The sequence below is a fragment of the Python bivittatus genome, unplaced genomic scaffold (assembly GCF_059951505.1).
Source record: "Python bivittatus isolate LINGU-HERP-01145 unplaced genomic scaffold, Pbiv_v1 ctg000220_np1212, whole genome shotgun sequence".
NCBI classification, from domain to species: Eukaryota; Metazoa; Chordata; class Lepidosauria; order Squamata; family Pythonidae; genus Python; species Python bivittatus.
Genome location: NW_028277048.1, coordinates 4,183,917 through 4,204,313, shown reverse-complemented (window position 1 = coordinate 4,204,313; position 20,397 = coordinate 4,183,917). Strand labels below are relative to the sequence as shown.

Here is a 20,397-nt window from a genome sequence, read left to right as displayed (position 1 = left end):
GGCTAAACGTGAAGCCATTTTGGCAAGAGTAAGCAAGCAGCATCCTAGGCAAAGAACACGGCTGAATTTATTTCTTAAGAAAGAACTACAAAAGGTAGAAAACAGCTGTTGCACTCTAGACTACACACACATACATCATTTGACCACAGGCACTGCCCATCTCATGGACCCAGGACACCTACAAAGCTCTTCAGACTCCACTTGAAGTCTATAGTACAGCTAAAGCTGCTGCTGTTGCCGCCGCACAAAAGATTGACACAAAATATATATTTTATACAATATGTAGATTTTGCAATAAACATCTATATCACAGGTTTAAAACACTGGAAAAATTGAACAAATAAGGCCATGATGGTTGAAAAACCCAAAAATATCAAGTAATTTATCTTCACCAATCTCACAATATTTAGGTGGTTTATAGAACAAGAATTAGTTATTACATATAAAAGCACAGATATTTTTGTTTAAAACTAGAATATCTAATATTCAGTTACAAACCAGAAGAGTGATTACTTTCACTAGAGTAGCAAGTAATCAGATCTGTTTGCTCAGTTACTAGCACAGAGAGGGAACAGGACTGGTTTGTGTGGGCTACTAAATATACTTAGCAAGTATTTCTACAGTCTGCAGTATCCAGACTGACTTGGTTTTGCTAACAACTGTTCCTAGCTGCTCTGCAGCCAATTTGCTTAGTAGATCGAGATAATCCTGGTTCAGAGGAAAAGGATTTTGTTGTGTAAGGCAGCAACTGAATACAAAGGTAAGCTTATTCATGTTGTTGGTCTTGTGTGATTGGTGGATCCAGCATTATGCACAGTTTATAGAGAGAGGGAATAGCTAGCTCACAGAAGCAAGATTTTTGCAAACAACTAGATCCATTTTCTTTACCAGAGTTAGGACTTTCATAAAGCTAAATGCCAATCTGCATACATTTCAGAGAGCAAGGACTGGGGGAAATGCTGGAACAGAGGAATCTATTTCTCAAAACCTGATTAGTGCCTGTCCCTTGTAGATATCATTGGTTATCTCTATTGGAGCATAAAACATACTATTCACGGATGGATATACTCATACACCCAACGAACCAAGGTATGCGCACATCCGAGACAACGGAGTTGAGATTTTAGGTATGCCACAACATACTGTAGATACAACGGACATCATGTGCTGCTTTGCTACAAATTGTTTATGAAAATTGTAGATGAGCCAGATAAGGTAATTAAGGTGCTTCTCTGAGAGACTGAGTTCTTATGCAAGGGGGTATTGGCTCTGGCACCTCTAGTAAAGGCAGGGAAAGGGAGAATATTTCTCTGTCACTTGCATCTTGCAAGTGCTATCTATGCTGTAATTCAAAACTAAGAGGTGCTTTATGTGCAAAAATTGTCCTTGAAGGCAGCATTTTGCTTCAAGAGCAAAACAAAAAGGTCTGAACTTGTGTTTTTCCTCCACTCACTCCCTTTCAAGATCATGCTGCTTCACAACTTGGGCTATTATCTGAAAGAGCTCTGCGCTAGAAAGAGCTAGAAACAGCTTTGTTAGGCTTACATATTTAAGAGGAACTACAAAGTAAGTTTATGTTCAGTGCCCTAAACACATTTGACTTGCTGTAGCAAAAGGAGTTGGACAGAAGATAACTTCATGAGTAGAATCCAAAAGTATCTGATCCTGGTGCTCTAATGTCATGTGCTGCTAAGCAAGCTGCATTTGTATTGTTGGAGTCTATCCTGGACTTGAATCAGTTGGATCAGCTGCTTGCCTATTTAGCTGAGGATGGAAATACTTCAAAAGTGACTTTTCTTTCATAATGGCTTTCACTGTGAAGAGGTGTCCTAAGGAGGAATGGCAACTGGAGGCCATTTGCCTGCAAAACAGTCTTCACAGACTTGTTTTCTTGCTCAGTGAATTTAGATAAACCAGAAATTAGCTGTCAGCCTGACTTATCAGACTGTTTTTATGTGGAAACTTGGGCTAAATGTGTAGCATGTAGAGATGGGCTAAGACCTGAGAAGCTAAAAAAGTTTAGATTGTTTTGAACACTCTCCCCTGCCCATCTGCATCATTCAGAAGCCTATGGATATTTCTTTTGACAGTCACAGCTAAAAGACTTCTGCAGAGAAATTATTACAGTAGTATCATTAATTTGGATTCAAGGATCACAATTCTCTATAAAGCCCGGAATCAGCAAATTATTTGCACAGAGTCACATATACTTTTATATAATCTGTAAGATTTAGTCAAAAGGTGAAGAATGGCACTGGAGTAATTTTGCCCAGCTGCAGAATAAAATAGCATCTGCTGCTAATGGAACCCAAGTCTTCATGCTCAGTTCTAAACAGCTCTAAAGTCAAAACAATTTCAGTGTGGTAACTATGAATCCAGTTGACTTTAAATTATCACGTGTGCTATCCTATGCAAATAATAGGAAATCTGCATTGCTGATCCTTGACTATGGTTTTGTACTTATTTATACCCCAGTTTTTTTCCGGTCCATTTTGCTTCCTATTTCTCAGCAAGTTGCCAATGAAATCTCTGCATATCAGTTCAACCAGTATAGTCTCTGTTGAATTCTCTGTTCTAGTTATTCTGCAATAGGGTAATGGTGGGCTAATAGAAGTTTAGGCTGAGATGAATATGCACCCTGTTCCATACTTAGGTAGACTGTAGCAGTTCCTACACCCACATTCTATTTTATTCCTGTGTAGCAGGCAATCTTTGGATTACAAGCACTTCAAAAAGGGTTAACCCCGCTCCATTCTCCAGCATTGTAATGGCCTTAAGAAGGCAACAGTGGGGTGAATGTTTCTAAACATTGTTTCTTGGTCAATAGAAGGGCAGCCCCAGCATCTGCCAAGGCTAAGTGTATTTTTAGTGCCACTAGCTTACAAAGTAAGGCTTCAAAAATAAAAGGTATTAGCAAAACAGGTTGAGTTAGTTATGTTTGATGTGCTAGCAGAGTTCAAATGGCTCACTTAGGCTGGCTTCACACTAACAGCAAATGGGATTTCCTGATATGTCTCAGGTAATACCAGAATCTGGCCAAGAGCTGCAAGTATATCACAATCATCAGGAGAAGCACCAATAGTCTGAAAACTGCATACAAAAACTGTAATCAGGGATAATAAAGCATATGAATAGAATGCTGCTCCTGCTTGCCATCCTGCTCCCAAAAAGTAGGGAAATAGTAGAAACCAAAAGGCCTTGCAGCAGAACTTCAAGTGTACATTAAGCATCTGTACATTTAGACATATTTAATGTGAGGCTGAATTTTTTTAACGTAACAGTGGGCCTAGGATGAATTGTCCAAAAGAAATAAGGTCGGGACAATCTAAGCAGCTGAAGAATCAGAAAGAGCTCTATTACAAATCTAGAAATGGCAGACACAATTTCCAGATGCATCAACTGAAATGATGCTGAAAGCTCCTTTTTCCCTCTAAAAAGAAAATGTAACTGTTAACCTGAAGCCAAAACCTTGCTGGGCCAGAAAGACAGGTACAGCAGATGGCATTTGTCCTAGTAATGATCATTATGTACACATCTATGGCAAACCAAACTTGGATACAGTTACAGCTACACAGAGTGTATGCTGCCCTATTCCAAATAACATCACCCCACTGAATAGTTCAAAGCCCAGTTGCGTATACTGTACTGTGAAAATCCACTTATAAATTCAGCCACTTCCACGGAAAGCTTCAAGAAGTCAATGCTGATTATCACACAGAAACTTTCATCCAAGCTGGAACAATTCTTGCTAATTTTTGCCCTATACCCAAGCATTGATCATCACTCTCCAAGTTTTCGGAAATCCAAATTCTGTGTCCAGCAGCCTTGAAAAGTATAAGACAGATGCTCAGCACCAAGGAACAGGCAGACGCAAGAAGTTTCCCATAATATAATGACATTCAGCCTGATCCAACTAGTGGACAGAATCACTCACCAAGAATCAGTTTCAGTGGCTCAGCTAACTCAGGTTTGCCAGAAACTCTGCATATCATATTTCTTGCCAAGAGGCAGAAAAGGCCAGGCCCTTGGTAAACTTGGGCCAATTTTATAATCTAAAAGCATGGGCTTTATGCATTCCCAGCAGCATAAGCTGGGACCATGCTTGGTCAAGCACATAAATTCCCTTCAAAAGCCAGCCATGGGTAAAGGAGTCATGGTTTAAGCCAGTTTCAAACTACCTATGATAATCAGGAAAGCAGCTGAAAAAAGAAACTAACCCAATCAGTGAAACCATGACCAGCCCACTAACCAAGCACCCCAGTGCTGCCAGGTATTAGACAGGCTTTTAGGGTGAGTATTCCTGGGATCTTACTTGGTTTATATTGGGTACAGGTAGGCCAGGGAAGGGGATGAAATGAAAGCGCATTGCATACCACTCGGAGACAGGGAACAGCACATCTTTATCGCAGGGCAGCACAACGCAGTGCAAGATGCACCCTGGCCTCCTGCTGGCCACTTAGTAATCAGTCCCTCCTTTATTTCTCTTTAACTGGAGGGCAGTGCTTGCACAAAGATGCCCCGTGAATCTGTCCGTGCCAGTTTCGAGGGTGGCTCCATAGGCTCGGCTGTTAGGCTGCTGGATTCATTGGAGCTAAGAGACAATTCTTGTGGCATCTCCTCATCGCTCTCCTCCTCTTCTTCCTCTTCCTCATCTAATTCAAAAGAAGAGGCAGTTACAGCAATCTGGGGCACAAAGCCAGTTAGACTCTGAGCACTGAGGGATCAAAACTTCATTTTCTTAGGGGTTGTCCATTACCAGGCAATCACCTCAAAACTGAGTACCCCTTCAGTCACTTCGACCATAGACAAATATGTTGGCCCTAAACTAATCAAAATTGCTAGACCTCAGACATAGCGGCTAATTACCACAGAGAGACAAAACTCTGAATATGTGATGCCAGGGATAAAATTACTCCTACCTTGCTCACCACATTTTGGGATAAGAAGGCAAAAAGAATTAAGACTTCGGTCTGAATTGAGGGTCAGACAGTCAACATTTTGACTTGATTAACTAGTTAGCAATCTCTTACCCACAAAATGGGCTAAGGAAGAGAGTGGACTCCTGTATTGTGATGGACTCTTGAGTTTTATTTTGGATTTTTGTTCTCACTCCCCCCTCTTGCATTATAATATATTAGAATAATAATATACCAACTAATGTTTACAAAACAACTTCTATGCAAATTTATTCTAGCAAATTAATCAAAATACAGTAAATCACAAAAATACTATTTAACTAATACAAATATCTTGTTAGTAAAATCAATTTTTCAGTAATGTATCTTGATTTCATACAAGTAATTCATAAAAAATATAAAGAAACACTGAAACATGAATGGATATTAATTTTAACACTTATTTTCTAGTCTTCATTAAAGGGTTTTTTCTTTAGTTTAAGACTTTTCTGCCTATCTCTTTCACTGATTTTTTAATAATTGTGCTACTTTAACATGTTATTAATTCACTTGATGAATTCCCCTCATTTTAAAATATTAATAAATTAAACATCAGTTGGTAATGTGTTCTTGATATCACAATTAAAAATTGTAACACTACTGCTTTTGGATAATAAGCTGCCATTTGTTATTCTGAGTATTCTATTTATATGACTAAATCTGAATCTTTGGCTGTGACATTCACATATGCTGAATGCTGCCCACATGTTCATTCTTTGTATGTCAAAAACCAGCAATAAATCTAGAATGTTATTTTTAAGTAAATTGACCTAATTATATATTTTTTTAAACTCAACTTTTTTGCCAGTGCTTTTAATACTGATTTAAATGATTTTTATTCCATCTGTCTTGCCAGCAAAAGACAAGTAATAAATCCATATTAACACCACCATAAGTAATAGTAAAATTCCAAGCTGTAGCAGCATAAAAACTAATCCACAAAAAATTTTTAAAAGAGGAACACCACAACAATAAATGCCATAAAGTAACATTAAGAACTTACCTCATCTCAATAACAACCCCTTCCCCCCCAAATTGAATTCAAATAGATTGTTAGTAAAACAGAACTGAAAATGTGTCATTTAAAACCTTCCTAAAAAGAGCAGTCTTTGCCATACAGTGGGCATCCATAAGAAATGGGGCCAAGTTCTGTACAGCTTCTCCTTGGAAGCCTCATTAGGAATGAGAAGGCTTTTTTCCCTAGTTCAGTGTTGTCCAAACTTGGCCACTTTAAGATGAGTGGACTTAAACTCCCAGAATTCCCCAGCCAGCATGGGGCTGGCTAGGGAATTCTGGGAGTTGAAGTCCACTCATCTTAAAGTGGCCAAGTTTGGACAACACTGCCCTAGTTCCACCTAAATGAACTACCAGAATCCACATTAACATAAGAGATAGCCTCCAAGAGAGGTGACCTCACCCCTTACAGTCTTGGAGTAAACAAGCAGGTTTGCATGGGAGGAGGCATTTTCCCCTAGCAGCTTTGGAGTAGATAGCCTGCATGTGTCATAGCACATGTGAAACCTATCCTGTCATATCCTGTGGATCAGGAACTAAGAAATGGAATTTATTCCATTCATTCTATTGGTCCTGCTTCACTACCATTCCTTAAAAAGACTGAATGGTAACATCACTTGGGTACTAAGGGCTTGAAAAAATAAGCCTCAAAGGTGCTCTTCCTCCCCACGTTTTGTCAGTTGCAGCAACAGTGCATGATGCTCATCATTTTATCCTTCTCTAATGCTTAGACAGCATCCCCAGCTAGGCTTTTTCCCTGTTCTCCAGAGAAAAACAGACATAGGCTCTTAAGGACAGTTTGTGGTGGGATAGCAATGTAAAGCCAACTTCCAGAAGTTCAGAGGCAGTTTTACATTACAAGAAGCAGTCATTCCTCCTTCGATTTTTTCTTTTTCACTACTCTTTGTCCTCAAGATGTCTTAATACTAAGCAGGCTGATCTGACTGTTGTCCAAGCGGCTGCCTCAGCTCAGGCAGAGACAGGTTCTGCTGCTCCAAGTAAACCGATCATTGTCAAAGGGAGACCTTTGATTTCAAGGCAAATGAACAAGAGAAAGGTTAACTGAAGCAGAAATCTTTGGGTCTTCTTTCTAAAGATATAGGAGGCTATATTTTAAGCCCTAGAGGGTGAGAGTTTGTATCATCCTTTACACTTGCTACTTTTTTTTTTTATCATACACAATGGTTTTGCTTTTATTCATTAGACTGAGTAACACAGGGATTGGCAACATAGCATCCAGAAGCACCAAGGAATCTGTCATTCCAAAGCAGGTGTTGCAAATCCCTCAAATTATATCTTTTTTAAAAAATGGCTTAATCTTTCTCAAAGTTTTGATGCCCTTGGTTAAGATTTTTTTTTTAGATTTTTTATCCCGCCTTTATTATTATTTTTATAAATAACTCAAGGCGGCGAACATACCTAATACTCCTTCCTCCTCCTATTTTCCCCATAGCAACAACACTGTGAGGTAAGTTGGGCTGAGAGAGTGACTGGCCCAAAGTCACCCAGCCAGCTTTCCTGCCTAAGGCGGGACTAGAACTCACCGTCCCCCAGTTTCTAGCCTGGTGCCTTCACCACTAGACCAAACTGGCTCCTTGTTAACATCTCACTAGTTCTTGTATGGGATAGCTGACATCTGGCAAGATGTTTATGTGATTTATCTATCACCCAAAACCTAGTAGACTCTAGGTGGCTTACAGAATTTAAATATAAAACAGCACAAAATCAGTGTCAAAATCAATTAAATGATTAAGTCCATAATCTAATTTCCAATTTAGAGATTAAAAATGGCTAAAACTAATATAACAATTGATATGGTGCCTCTGGTTGCAATTAATCCCAAGGAGCTTCTGGAACAGCTAAGTTTTCACCTGTTTCCAGAAGACCATGAGGATTGGGGCCATCTTGTTTCAGGGGGCAAGATATTGCAGAGAGAGTTGCTACAGAGAATGCTTGCCATTGGGCCTCTCCTACCCTCCAGTTGGACCTGTCCACAGATAGGAACCGAACTGCCATAACGCCATGCCCCTCACCTCCCAACCCTTGCAGGCAGTCCAGAAAGATATTGTACTGAAAGCAACTGAAAGATCTAGGAGGATAGATATTCACACACACCCCTTCCAGGAAATGTGGTGAATACAGACCATCCAAAGGTATGCAGCACTGGAATCTAGCATGTTTTACATGCTACTCAAGCAGCATTCCCAAGCTTGGATGGCTGACATAGGTTCTGCATAATCACTACATGAAGCTCCATGGATCCCTCTCTGCCATGAACTGTCTTCCTCTTTCAATCCTGGTATCAATAGCCTAACCCTAGACAGCCAACTTGTATTGGAGCAGAAACAATTTCAGGCATAGCTCTCTGTTCCGTGAACAGATCTAAGTACATCCCTGCCCCCTAGAGCTTCTTTTTCACACAAATGGAAGGAACAATATTGACTCCCATTTGTAAAGGAGGGAGTAATAGTCCCAATCTAACATTAAGCAAATAATTGACCCCTTAAAGAGTTGGACAGTACCTTTATCTGGATCCAAAGGATTCAAGGAACTTGCCAGGTTTGCAAACTTAAAAAGAAACAAGAAACATGGGTAAGCAATGACGTTCTCTACAAAGAGACAGGATCGTGTAGGGGAGAGATACAGGAACACACAGAGCTGCATAGTCCTATATAATGCTTATTTTTCACCCAGAATATAGTCATATGGTTTTCTTTTGATAACTTCTTTCTCCTGAATGCACTCCACAGGAGATCCCACTGGTTATAAAGCATGAGTAATTATATATGGTTTTTCATTTATAACTATGTTCTGGGCTTAGGAAAAAACACAGCGGTAGCATCTGGAGACCCAGCCTGAGTTAATCTGGCATCTCCTATTAATCAAAAGATACTATCAGAACAGAAGAACCGATGCTCTGACTTAGAGTTATAAGACAGTTGAATATATACAAAAACTCCATATAATCAATACAGGGGAAAGAGTTGGAAACACTTGTTTAATTAGGAAACCTCTGCCCAAGTGGATGATAATCAGAACTTGCAGGAACCCTCTTTCTGCCAGCTCTTCATTCTTATATTCAACAGCCACAAGACCTACCTCTCCCATGACAGCTATAGGAGTTACGCCCTTGGCCTGAGCCACACGATGTTCTATCAGGTAGTACATATATTCATCATAGAGGAGGCGGATGAGATGAAAGGAGCCAAAACTGGCTGCACTTCGCAGGGTCAAATCCCGAATCACCATGGAGCTGGAAAGAGAAGTAGCCCAATGCTGCACATATCATTGAGGTAGCACCCCATGGCTTGTTAATTATGTCATTTATAGCCTGGGCACCAAGGAGCATGTCTAATATCTGCTTCTCACCTTCCACTTACCTATAGAAGGACCACTTGAGGAGAAAGAGTTTGGCAGCTTTGGGAAAGCTGGGGCTGCCATGGTAGGGTTTTAGGACTTGGCTGACTACACCATCCAGCCAGACTGCCCATTGCTCCAGAGAGTTCTGCTGCTGCAGAGTCATTTTGAAGTCTTGCTCGAGTCGCTGTACCACACGATCCTCACACCGGCACACCCATGAGGCCTGCTCCTTTGGAGGAGCAAGGAGAAAGAGAAAATTCTTCAATGCAATTGCTGCACAGACACCCTCCCCCAAAATAAGTCAAGGACCAATCTGAAGTGGCTTAAAAGAGTTCTGGAAACAGAGCAGCCAAAATAATTTGGTATTAAAAGGCCAATAATACATTATGAGCTGTTATGAAATATGTTTTCTCCACCTAAATGATGAACCATGAAAAAGATCCAATGGCTCACTGACTCTAGATTATCCAAAATGGTTAGTGGGACTTTCCTTCTTTCCTCACAGAGGCCATTCAGGCTGCCCTGTGAGGAAGAACAACAGATCCCTCTGCTCTGGAAGAGATAATATCATTTGGGCCTTCTTGAGTAGCCCACTCCCATCACAGCTGGCCACTACAGGAAAGATGAACATTAAGAACTGGTGCCTGAATTATCTGTTTTTCCCTTTCCTTCTGTAATGTGTCATTTAGATTGTAAACCTGGCAGCATGGATGGTCTGGCTTTTACTCTTCTAAAAGCCACTCAGGGAAACTTCAGGCTGAAGGGTAGGGTATAAATGCTATAAAGAGATGAATGAGAAAACAACTTTGATAGTGAGCTTTGTGAGGCAAATTCATACTCATTTTTTGAAAAAGAGTGCTAATATAGACGGGCCTAACAAATTAAATCTTATGTCTGCATCTGATGCAACTCTTATACTGGCTACTCAGTTCTCCAAAAATAACAGTGACAAAAAGGCTTTGCGATTAATAATACCCAGCCCAGCTGAGTCAACAGGAAAATGAAACATTTTTAGTTTCTAGTTCCAAATGGAAAAGGAAGAAAAAAGCCTGGCTGAACTGGGGCATAACTATGCAGCTGGTTACCTGGACATTAGCAAAATCAACCCGGTTGAGGTCACTTAGCATCTGATTAATTTGAGCTGTATTCTGTAAAACAGCCCGGGCAGCCTGGGCAAGATGGTTCAGAGAGGTGTAACGTCGCAGGGTCTGGGCAAAGGCACTTGCTGCAGCCACCTGAGAGAGGGAACAGAAATGACACAACTTTTTTTTCTCACAACTGTGCTTGATGAGAAGGAACTAAGGAGCTCAGAGAACCTTGCAAAGTAACACCGTGGCAGCTGTGGCTAGGAGAGCCTTTGCACAGCTTTGGGTTGTGTGTCAGTTGCACCCATTCCTAGACCGGGGGGCACTGCTCATGATCACCCATGCCCTTGTGACCTCCAGATTGGTCTATTGCAACATGGTCCAAATGTGACTGCCCTTGAAGATCATTCAGAAGCTTCAGCAGGCAGTTAATGACGTCGTTCTTTGGTGCATGTGACACCACTGCTCCATGAGCTGCATTGGCTTCCACTGTGCTTCTGGGTGCAATTCCAGGCATTGATAGTTACCTTTAAAGCCCTTCATAGCTTGGCACTGGGTTATTTATGGGGCCATCTCTCCCCAGTTTCTACCCGTCCCACCTGGTCTGGCAAGAGGACCATGCTTTGGGTACTGTCAGCTAAGGAGTGTTGGCTGGTGGGGCCCAGGAGGAGGCCTTTTTTGCTGTGGCACCCACCCTGTGGAACATCATTCCACCTGAGATTAGGTTAGCCCCGACCCTGCTGGCCTTTGGTTTTGTGCCTGGGGCACCAGCGTCTTGGCTTTGCTGACTGTTATTTATGAAACTCAGCTGCTACATTGTCATTTTTATTTTATATTATCTATTTTATTGTTTTTATTTTATTGTAAGCTGGACAGAGTCATTTATGTGAGATGGGCGGCTATATAAATCAATCAATCAATCAAATAAATAAATAAACTCCAAAAGAAAACAGAAAGTGGAATGTGACATACTAGCTTCAGGTATGCACAGGAAGTGTTAGTGTCTACCAGTCTATCCTAGCACAGACCTCAGGCTCCAAAGAATACCACATTAGAATCTCCTACTATCAAAAAAAAAAACACATCCAAAACTGACCACCCTTCCTGCCACACAGCTTCATGCTCTTTGGCTCACCTTCACTCGGACCATCTCTTCTGGAATATTCATCATAGCATTCGTCAGCCAGCTCTCCAAACTTTTTGCAAAGTTTCGGATTGCTTGTGTCAAGGCACCTAGAGCAGAATTGGAACCACAACAATCAACCTTCTCTAAAATACGCAGTTTCAAATTGGTTGGCATTCTGAAGTTAGGGAGGTACAGCATAAGTAAGCAAAGACAACCAACTGGAGATGATCTGTTTCCATCTCAACCAAACAAGATTGTCACACCACTAATCACAGAACATGGGGTTAAACCCACGATGAGAGAATGCCAGGGAGAGTCCTTCCAAGTGTTGAAATTTCTCCATCCACTACTGGTTGCCCTAGGTTTGTCCATTATTAGCCGAAAACATGAACTGTGCACAGTAAGCTTACTCGGAATGGGCCGGAGCACTTCTGGGATGAGGACCTCTACCAGCCCCTGGTATAGCAAGTTGTCACAGTCTTTTGTCCATTTGAGAACAGGCTCATACTTGGACAGTATCACCAAGCAGCTCTTTGGGAGACGCTTTTCTGCTTCGTCATGGCTAAAATATCAAACATACATATGCCAAATTAAGAAAGAATCACCACAAAACCACAACACCACAACTCATTTTTTCAAAATCCAGCATGTCTGCCAACAGTCCTTCCGTAATGGAATCCACCAATACTTTTAGGTACCAGGTTATAGGACAGGGGCTGGCAACCTGTTGGTGGTTAAAGGTTGCAATTAACATTTCTAAAAGTGGAGGGCTGTAAATTGAGTCGGCCACATTACACACGTGGGCAAGAAATAATAACTTTGCAGTAATACTCACATAACTATAGGGGTGGTTTCACTGGGCTGGTTCAAATTATATCGCCAAAAGGTCTTCCAGAGTGTCTCTACCAGTGTGAACTGCAGGTTTACCATCACATCGACAATGGCCTGAGGAGAAGTAGTAGTTGTATAATCCACTGCATACCATACTTCTTGCAGTGGGACAAGCTAAGACACACTAAATCACTGAGCCCCAGCCGCATCTGGCTGAGTCAAGCCACATTCTTCCCTGCTCACTAACTTTTTATTTCCCAAGTAGACCACTTTCCCAGCCTGTCATTGGCTAAAAGCTTTCCCCACCAACAACTCTCAAGACTAGACTTGCTCATCTTGTGGAAATTCTTCTGATAGCAAAAATCCCTTTTAAGCCAAGTTCATCCAACAAACGGGGCCTTTTGGCTGTAAATAAAGTAAATAAAGTACGGTATTTTTCCATCAATAGGATGCCCCCATGTACAAGACGCCCCCCACTTTTCCAACCCAAAATTAAGAAATCAATATTTTAAAGACAGTGCAGAACACATTTTTATTTAGTAATTAGGTAACATTTACCTGATATATACTCGGTGGGAGGAGGTCCAAACCGTCTCTCTGCAGCTCTATTTCCAGGCTCTTTTGCATAACTGATTACATTCAGTCACGAGTGAAACTGCCGATAGCTTGTCTCTGCAAACAGACTTCCTCCAACTGGTTTGTTCAGCATCAGCTGACGTCAGTTACATAAGGCTTGTGATTGGAGGAAGTCTGTTTGCGAGACAGTATGGGCAGTTTCACTCGTGACTGGAGGCTCGTGATTGGAGGAAGCCTGTTTGCAGAGACAGAGTATGGGCAGTTTTGCAACCGCGTGGTTCTCTCCTCGGCTTACTTCCTTGCATAAGACGCCCTTCAATTTTTAGCGTAAGGATTTTAGAAAAAAGTATCGTCTTATAGTCGGAAAAATACGGTAAATAAAGATTGATTGATTGAACAAATTTAAGCCATATCACTTCCAAAATTAGTTGTGAAAAAGGATCAGTTATAGCTGAACTGTAGAACATTTCCACATATTCAGATAACCACCAGATGAGTGGCCTATTTCAAGCTTCTTTACAAGCTTGAAACAGGCAGAATACTGCAGCATAACTGCCCTAAACTGTCACAGCTGAAAAGCAAAATAGAAATCTTTTCAGGTAAATAAGTAAAACAGGGTCAGAATCTAGAAAGAGAGGTTCAAAAAGGTTGCTTCTACTAATGACTAGTCTGGAAGCAGCCAAAGCCTTTCCTATTCTATAAATCTGTACCTGATGCTAGGTGTACATGATTACAACTCCCATAATCTGCTAACAAACTAATGGAGCCAGTATGGTATGGTAATTAAGGTGCTGGACAAGGACTGGGGACACCCAGGTTTAAATGCACTCTCAGCCACAAAAACCATCGGAAGCCCAATCTATCTCACAGGGTCACTGTAAAGAAAAACTGGAGGAAAGAATGTTATATATAGTATGCTGCTTTGAGTTCTGGGAGGAAAGTCAGGATATAAATCTAACAAAGCAATAGAAAATAAAATATATACTTTTAAAAATGTGTGTGGGGGTTATGTATATGTATGTTAAAATTAAGTAAAATAAAATAAAGGATGTTAGAACATCTGAAGGATTTCAGGTTACCTACTCCTGCTTTAGTGCCTTATTTCTCTTTCCAATATGTTCTCTCACATACCTCACAATGTTCTCGATAGAGCAACTGGAAAGCCTTCACATCTTCAGCCCCAATACCCTCAGGGAGATTCTTCCCTTGTAAGTCCAACTCAGCAAAGTCAGGCAAGCTGCGGGAAGCATCTGCAACGAGGAAGGAAAAGTCAGTCCAACAAGATCAACTAAACCCTAATGAATAGCCATACTTTTCTATCATTTGTTCAAGTTTCAGATGAAAATTTGGATTTTATTTGGACTAGGATCTAGTTTCTTTGAGATATGTGGAAAACTGGAGCCCCATGGCCCACTGTTTTATTGACCACAGAAATACTGCCAAAACAGCCATGTAAAGGATGGTGCATATTCTCTTCTGCCTCCTACTCAGAGATCTCATAATGTCAAGTCTCATTCTTACCTAAGAACTGCTGGTACTGTTGCACTTGGGCACTGATATCAGATAGCCCTGAGGCCTGTTGCTGCCCCACAGCTACTCCATTGGTCATGCCCTCCATCTTCTGAATGGGTTTGAGCCTAAAGAGCAAAGTAACTGAGAGTCAAGGCATTTTGGAGCAAAAGTAATAGTGAGGAAAGGGATGTAGCATGCATGACATCAGGACAGGTGCGCAGTGGTGCCCTACCAAAACTACATCCAAAACTGGATGTAGGTAGAAAGGAAGTTGTTTTGGGATTGCGTACTGCCCTTAAACAAAATGGTAGGGAAAAGTGCCAATCAGGAGTTTCCAAAGACAAATCATGGAAGCCACTGCAAAGCCCAGACAGCCTGGAAAAACTTAGAAGTTCCAATGGAAGTCTAGAAAACCATCTTAGTCATACCACTGATCCAACTGGCTCAGTATCAGATTTCTAGGGCTTTGGGCAAGTTTAGGCAAGAATCTTTACTCTGTCACTTTTCCTGCACAATCTCCTACCGTTGCTTCTGAGAAAAAGGCTGTTGCCTCATGGCCAGATGTTGCTGGTCCTCCATGAGCCGCAGCAGTGGGGAATTGGCTTTGATGCGCAACCCATAATAGTGGTATTTAGAATTCCCTCTGAAAGAAAAATGAAAATAGAAGCCTGTATATAAATTGCTTAGATTACAACAAACCATGCACTACTGAGAAAAGTCTCTCCTGTCTAAATAAACCTGGTAGAGTGAAAAAGGCAACATGAATACTCTAGCCAGTTTGGGGAAGGGAAGCAGCAGGATAGAACAATATTATAGGTAGGGGAAGCCTGAAGGGTACCATACTTAGATGAGGGGAAAAAACCCACAGTATTTATACATTTGTATTTTTGGACTAGGGAGAGAGAAAATTTGGAGTGAAAGACTATAAGATGATCCTCAAGAAAAGAATACAGAATAAAAACTAGCATTCTAAGGAGTTCAGAGGGGCAAGTTTGAGGTTCAAATTAATCTTCTGCCTTGGATTCAAGATATTGGGCAAGCTAATTCTTTTCTGGCCTTACCAGCTTGCCCTTCTATGAAACTGATATGTTGTGACTGTCTATGACCATCATGGGAATATGTAAGGTAGCCATTCTTTGATAGTACCTTTAACTTTTTCACAAAATTCCAAGGCTGCTTAAAATTGGAGACCACTGATTCAGTAAAAGTTTGTGAAGTATTGTAAATACTCCAAAATGTTAAATGTGCTATTATTATTCACTCAATACTGCCCAGTGAATTCATAACTGGAATGAGATTTTAACCTGCATCTCTCCAGCCTTAGAGACTTGAGAGAACACTGGTTCTGTTCACAGAACATTTAACCCGGTTATTGAATTAAACCATTTCTGGGTTAGCATCAAACACTGTACCATTAACTATTCAAATGACAGTGGTCCATATGCAAAGCTAAGGTATAATAAACAATTCAAAATTAAACCAATTAGGCTGTATTGTGTGAATGCAGCTGCTAGGTTTATCTGATTAATCATGTTTTGTGAACCCAGCCAGCATTGCTCCCCATAATTACATAAAATCCATGTTTTACCACTATTCCAGTTCCTCCTAAAACAAATACTTGTTTTAATATGTCTGCTCTTAGTCACTGTCAGAATGAAAACAGAAAGACAAATATAAATATAATTTTAGCCTATTTAACACCAATGATATTTTTCTTATATAGGAAAATCAAACAGATTGACCAAGCCCTTTTGCATCAGTGACACAGCCCTCCGCCCTTTTACCTGGTTCCAAGTCGGCGAGTGCGGAGTCCCATAAATACTGAGCGAATCAGCTTTCCAAAAGATGCTGCGTTGACTGGCTCCAGTTTCTGCTCCTGACAATGCAGGAGGTAATGGCAGTACAAGGTACTGCGAGGAAGGCTCACACCCTCAGCAGTCTCATAGTTATCCAACAGCCACTGGACCTACAAAGCAACAGGAGTACTATTTACAGGTCTTTCAACTTCCCTCCCAAGCCTTTAATGTTTCCTGTTGTAATTATTATTTAACATAGTAAGACTTTTACCACAAGTTTTGAATGCATAGTCCAAACACTGCCTTGCTAAGGAGCCTGTATGTTTCTTTATTTCACTTCCATCCTGATTCAAATCCCCAGAGATTAGACCATGATGCACATCCTTATTTTTAAAGAGATCAAACATTTCTTTACAGGCTTTAATTGACACTTGCAGTAAAGCTGCTCTTTCCATTAAATAGATTACATTTTCAAAAACCTCACTATATTAAAGGTCTTGAAGGGCTTATATCCATCACACTATTCCCTTTTGGGGTAAACAATGTTGTGCAGAGTACAAAAAATGTGTAAGAAATAGCAAGCCAAAGAAATTAAAGAGATGTATAAGAAAATGAAAAAGAAACATAGCATAGGCTACTTTACACCAACACCATTCACTACACCTCCACCTACCTTTCTATCCTTGATTCTTCCACATCCATACACCATTTCATACATTACCTTTTGTTCCTTAAACTTCTCACCTCTCTTTTCAGGATCTCATCATCCACTCCTCCTTTATACTTTTATTTTGCGATTCAATCCTTATTCATTCTTGATATATGTCCAAACTACCTCAACATACAGGTAATCCTCACTTAATGACCCTAATTGGGACCAAAATTTCCATCGCTAAGCAATGGGTCATTAGGTGAAATATCACATGACCGCACTGCTTATCAACAGCAGTTTCAGTAGCCCCGGTTGCGGACATAAGGCCAGGACCTCACACTTCTGCCCTGCTGCGCTCGCCTCTACTTCAACTCCCCCCACCCGCCTATCTACCTTCATCTCTGTCCTTTTGGCCACCCTGCATTCTGCTGTCCCTGCCACCTTGCCACCCTGCACCTCCACCACCCTGCACTCTGCCACCCGCTGACCTTTGCTGTCTTCTTCCTGCTGCTGCCAAGGCCCAGCCTGACCCTTTGCCAGGCTTCTGGAAGGCCTTGCATGGCTTTGGGGAGGCTGCAAACCACTTTGGGACCTTGGGAAGGTCTCATGCAGGCAGCACCTGCCTGATGAAGGGCCAGGCTGGGTGCACCTTGTCAGCAGTGGGAGGAAGAAGACAGCGAAGGTCAGCTGAGGGCAGTGGAGTGCAGGGTGGTGGGGGCAGTGGAGTGCAAGGCGGCGGGGGTGCAAGGCAGCAGGGGCAGCAGAGTTCAGGGCAGCCAAAGGGGCAGAGATGGGGGGGAAAAGGCAGGTGAGGGGAGTTGAAGCCCACCCTGTGTTCATAAATGTGGGCAGGCTGCCAAGCACCCGAATTTTGATCACACGAATACAGAAGTGCTGCATCAACCGTAACTTTGAGGACCGGGCATAAGTACCATTCATTCAGCGCCATCATAATTTTGAATGGTCACTGAATGAATGGTTGTTAAGCGAGGACTACCTGTATTTATTTAATACAAGTTACTCACTTTTGTATGCAATCCATGTTCATTCAACACTCTTGTTCCTATCCCTTCTTGTTTTACTAAAGTATTCCATTCCCATTGCGTTTAACTTACTTTCATGTTACTCCTGACTCTATTCCCTACTTTCATTTCCATACAACATGGGCAGAAGCATACTCTTGTACACAAACATTTTTGCTGATTTTGACAAACAGTCATTACTTGCAACCTATCACACAGTACCCAGTATCATTCTACCAACATCTGCATGTCTTAACATTTCTCCATTCATTTTTCCATCTCTAGTAAACTTTCTACCAAGGGGCATAAAATCATTTGCTGTCTGCAATTTTATGATTAACTTGCAATCACTCATTCGATTTTCCTTGTCAAAAACAAGTACCTTGGTCTTAGATCCATTTTCAGATCCCTACCCCTAAGTTGTACCATATTTGCTGCAAATCATTCAGGTTCTGAGCCAAAAACACAGTATTTTCTGCATACAAAAGTATGTGTATGTTCATGTTCCTGATAAATGCACTGCCTACCTTCACCACAAACTTTCTTTATACATTTGTCTATAAACAGATAAAACCACCAAGGAACATCACACATCCTTGCCTTACTCCTCAATGGTGAATCATTTGATAAGCATCAATTTATTCTCACAGATCCTCTACTTTCATCAGCAACCAAACTTCAACTCCATATCACATAAAACATTCCACAACCCAAGACAATTCACTTTATCATACGCTTTCTCAAAATCTATAAATGTACTTGCTTTCTTACTTGCTCTTACATTCATATTCTCATTGATCTACTAAAGAGTGAAAGTCTGATCTGCGCATCCCCAGCCCAGCATAAAGCCCCAGTGTTGCTTATTGTCATTCTTGCACCAATTAAGTCATAATTCTACCAAACACCTTCCCAAGCACACTTAACAAACTAAGCTCCCTGCAGTGTTTGCATTTACTCTTGCTACCTTTCCCTTTATATAGAGGACCAATGACAGCAGTCTTCCAATTATCTGGCACAGATACAGTCTTCACACAAACATTAAACAAGTTGTACATCACTCCTTAAGGAAAGTACATCCATATTTTAATATTTCTCTAGTATCTACACCTGCAGCCTTGCCATTTTCAACATTCTCACACCATTTATGACTTTTTTCATTATTTTTTTGGACACAAACATCTATACTATTTGTTTCAATTCCACTCTTTGACATATCACTATCATTCCTATTTTAAATCTCTAAAATAACCTTCCCAACATTCCCTCACTTCAGTTTCATCCCAAATTTTCATCACTTTTATTTTATTTCTATTTGCTGTCCCGCTTAGTCCTCTTCACCCACTTCCAAAACAAACTTTTTATTTCCATCAAAATGACTCTGTATTTTGTCTGCCTGTATTACTCTTAACTGTTCCTTGCTTTTTTTTAGTACATTTTGAGTATATTTTTCTTTCTATGCATGTTGAAAGGTTTAGACATTCAAGGGGTTAGTCAACATCATTTGGGAAATCAGTGTGAAGGAAATTTATGAATTATAATGGTCCTAAAGAGAGGCAGACAGAGAAGAGAGTAAGCATCTTACATACTTTTCAATTCTTATGCAGGATGTAATGAAAATTAGGCAAAATTAGTTCCAAAAATAATTCATCAGGTCCCCCTTGTGGCCTGAAAGGAGGAGACATAAAATCTGGGCTACAATCAGTGGACACAAAAAAGTTACTCTCCTATTCCTATTGCATTGTCTTGCTTCCTCCAAGCATCCATTGGGAGATACCATCTTTGTTTGCTCTAACTAGTGTAAATCCCAAAGGTAGACACCATGAGTGAACTCCCCTCCAGACTTTTCCAGATTGCAAAGTGTGGTCAGGCAAGAAGATCACAGAATTATGCAGCAGAAAACAGTACCAATAGCAATAGCACCTTCCATTACCTCCAAAACTAAAACTAAAAAAAAAAGAGAAAATTCAAATAAATTCTCAAGCACACTGAGAATAACATAGAAAAATAGAATCTTCTTTAGCAGAAGAAAGCTTATGAGAAATAGTTAGACGGCTTAAATCGGCCTGAAGAACTGTGATTTTAGGCCATTTATTGGGGTTTTGTGGGAAGGTTAACTATGATAAATTAAAAATTCTCTTGATTTTGAGGAAAAAAATAAAATAAAATCATGCCACCAAAATTTCAAGATGGTGGGAGATTGTGGATAAAACTGTTTTTTAATTTTAGTAGTATATTCAGAATACATACCTAGTTAGCATAATGTGCTACCCATAAGTTTGTTTATTTATTCCATTTGTATAGCCACCCATCTCACCTGACTGACTCTGGGCAGCTCACCACACGCACTCTTTTTGGGAGTTGAGGGTGTAACCTACAAACTACACTCTTGTAGTTGCATCTTTCTCAGAAAGACCAGTAATGGGCAAAAAGTATGCTAAGCTATCTTTTAGAGAAGCCTGCCAACAAAA

The 20,397-nt window shown here is 40.7% G+C and overlaps 1 protein-coding gene across 4 annotated transcripts in view; it reads right to left on the bottom strand.

Annotated features, from left to right (window-relative positions):
- Positions 1–25: 25 nt before the first annotated feature.
- RFX1 (regulatory factor X1) overlaps positions 26–20,397 on the bottom strand; it is a 64,792-nt gene continuing 44,420 nt past the window's right edge. For all 4 annotated transcript variants that reach the window (XM_088137685.1, XM_088137686.1, XM_088137684.1 and 1 more), the window contains 12 exons: positions 16,244–16,425; positions 14,983–15,102; positions 14,469–14,584; positions 14,079–14,197; positions 12,376–12,485; positions 11,951–12,102; positions 11,550–11,647; positions 10,415–10,564; positions 9,350–9,558; positions 9,069–9,222; positions 8,492–8,537; positions 26–4,652 (listed from right to left, as the gene is read on the bottom strand). In XM_088137685.1, coding sequence (XP_087993811.1) covers positions 4,486–4,652; positions 8,492–8,537; positions 9,069–9,222; positions 9,350–9,558; positions 10,415–10,564; positions 11,550–11,647; positions 11,951–12,102; positions 12,376–12,485; positions 14,079–14,197; positions 14,469–14,584; positions 14,983–15,102; positions 16,244–16,425 — 1,623 coding nt within the window. In that variant the 3' untranslated portion in view covers positions 26–4,485. The remainder of the gene's footprint in view (positions 4,653–8,491; positions 8,538–9,068; positions 9,223–9,349; positions 9,559–10,414; positions 10,565–11,549; positions 11,648–11,950; positions 12,103–12,375; positions 12,486–14,078; positions 14,198–14,468; positions 14,585–14,982; positions 15,103–16,243; positions 16,426–20,397) is intronic.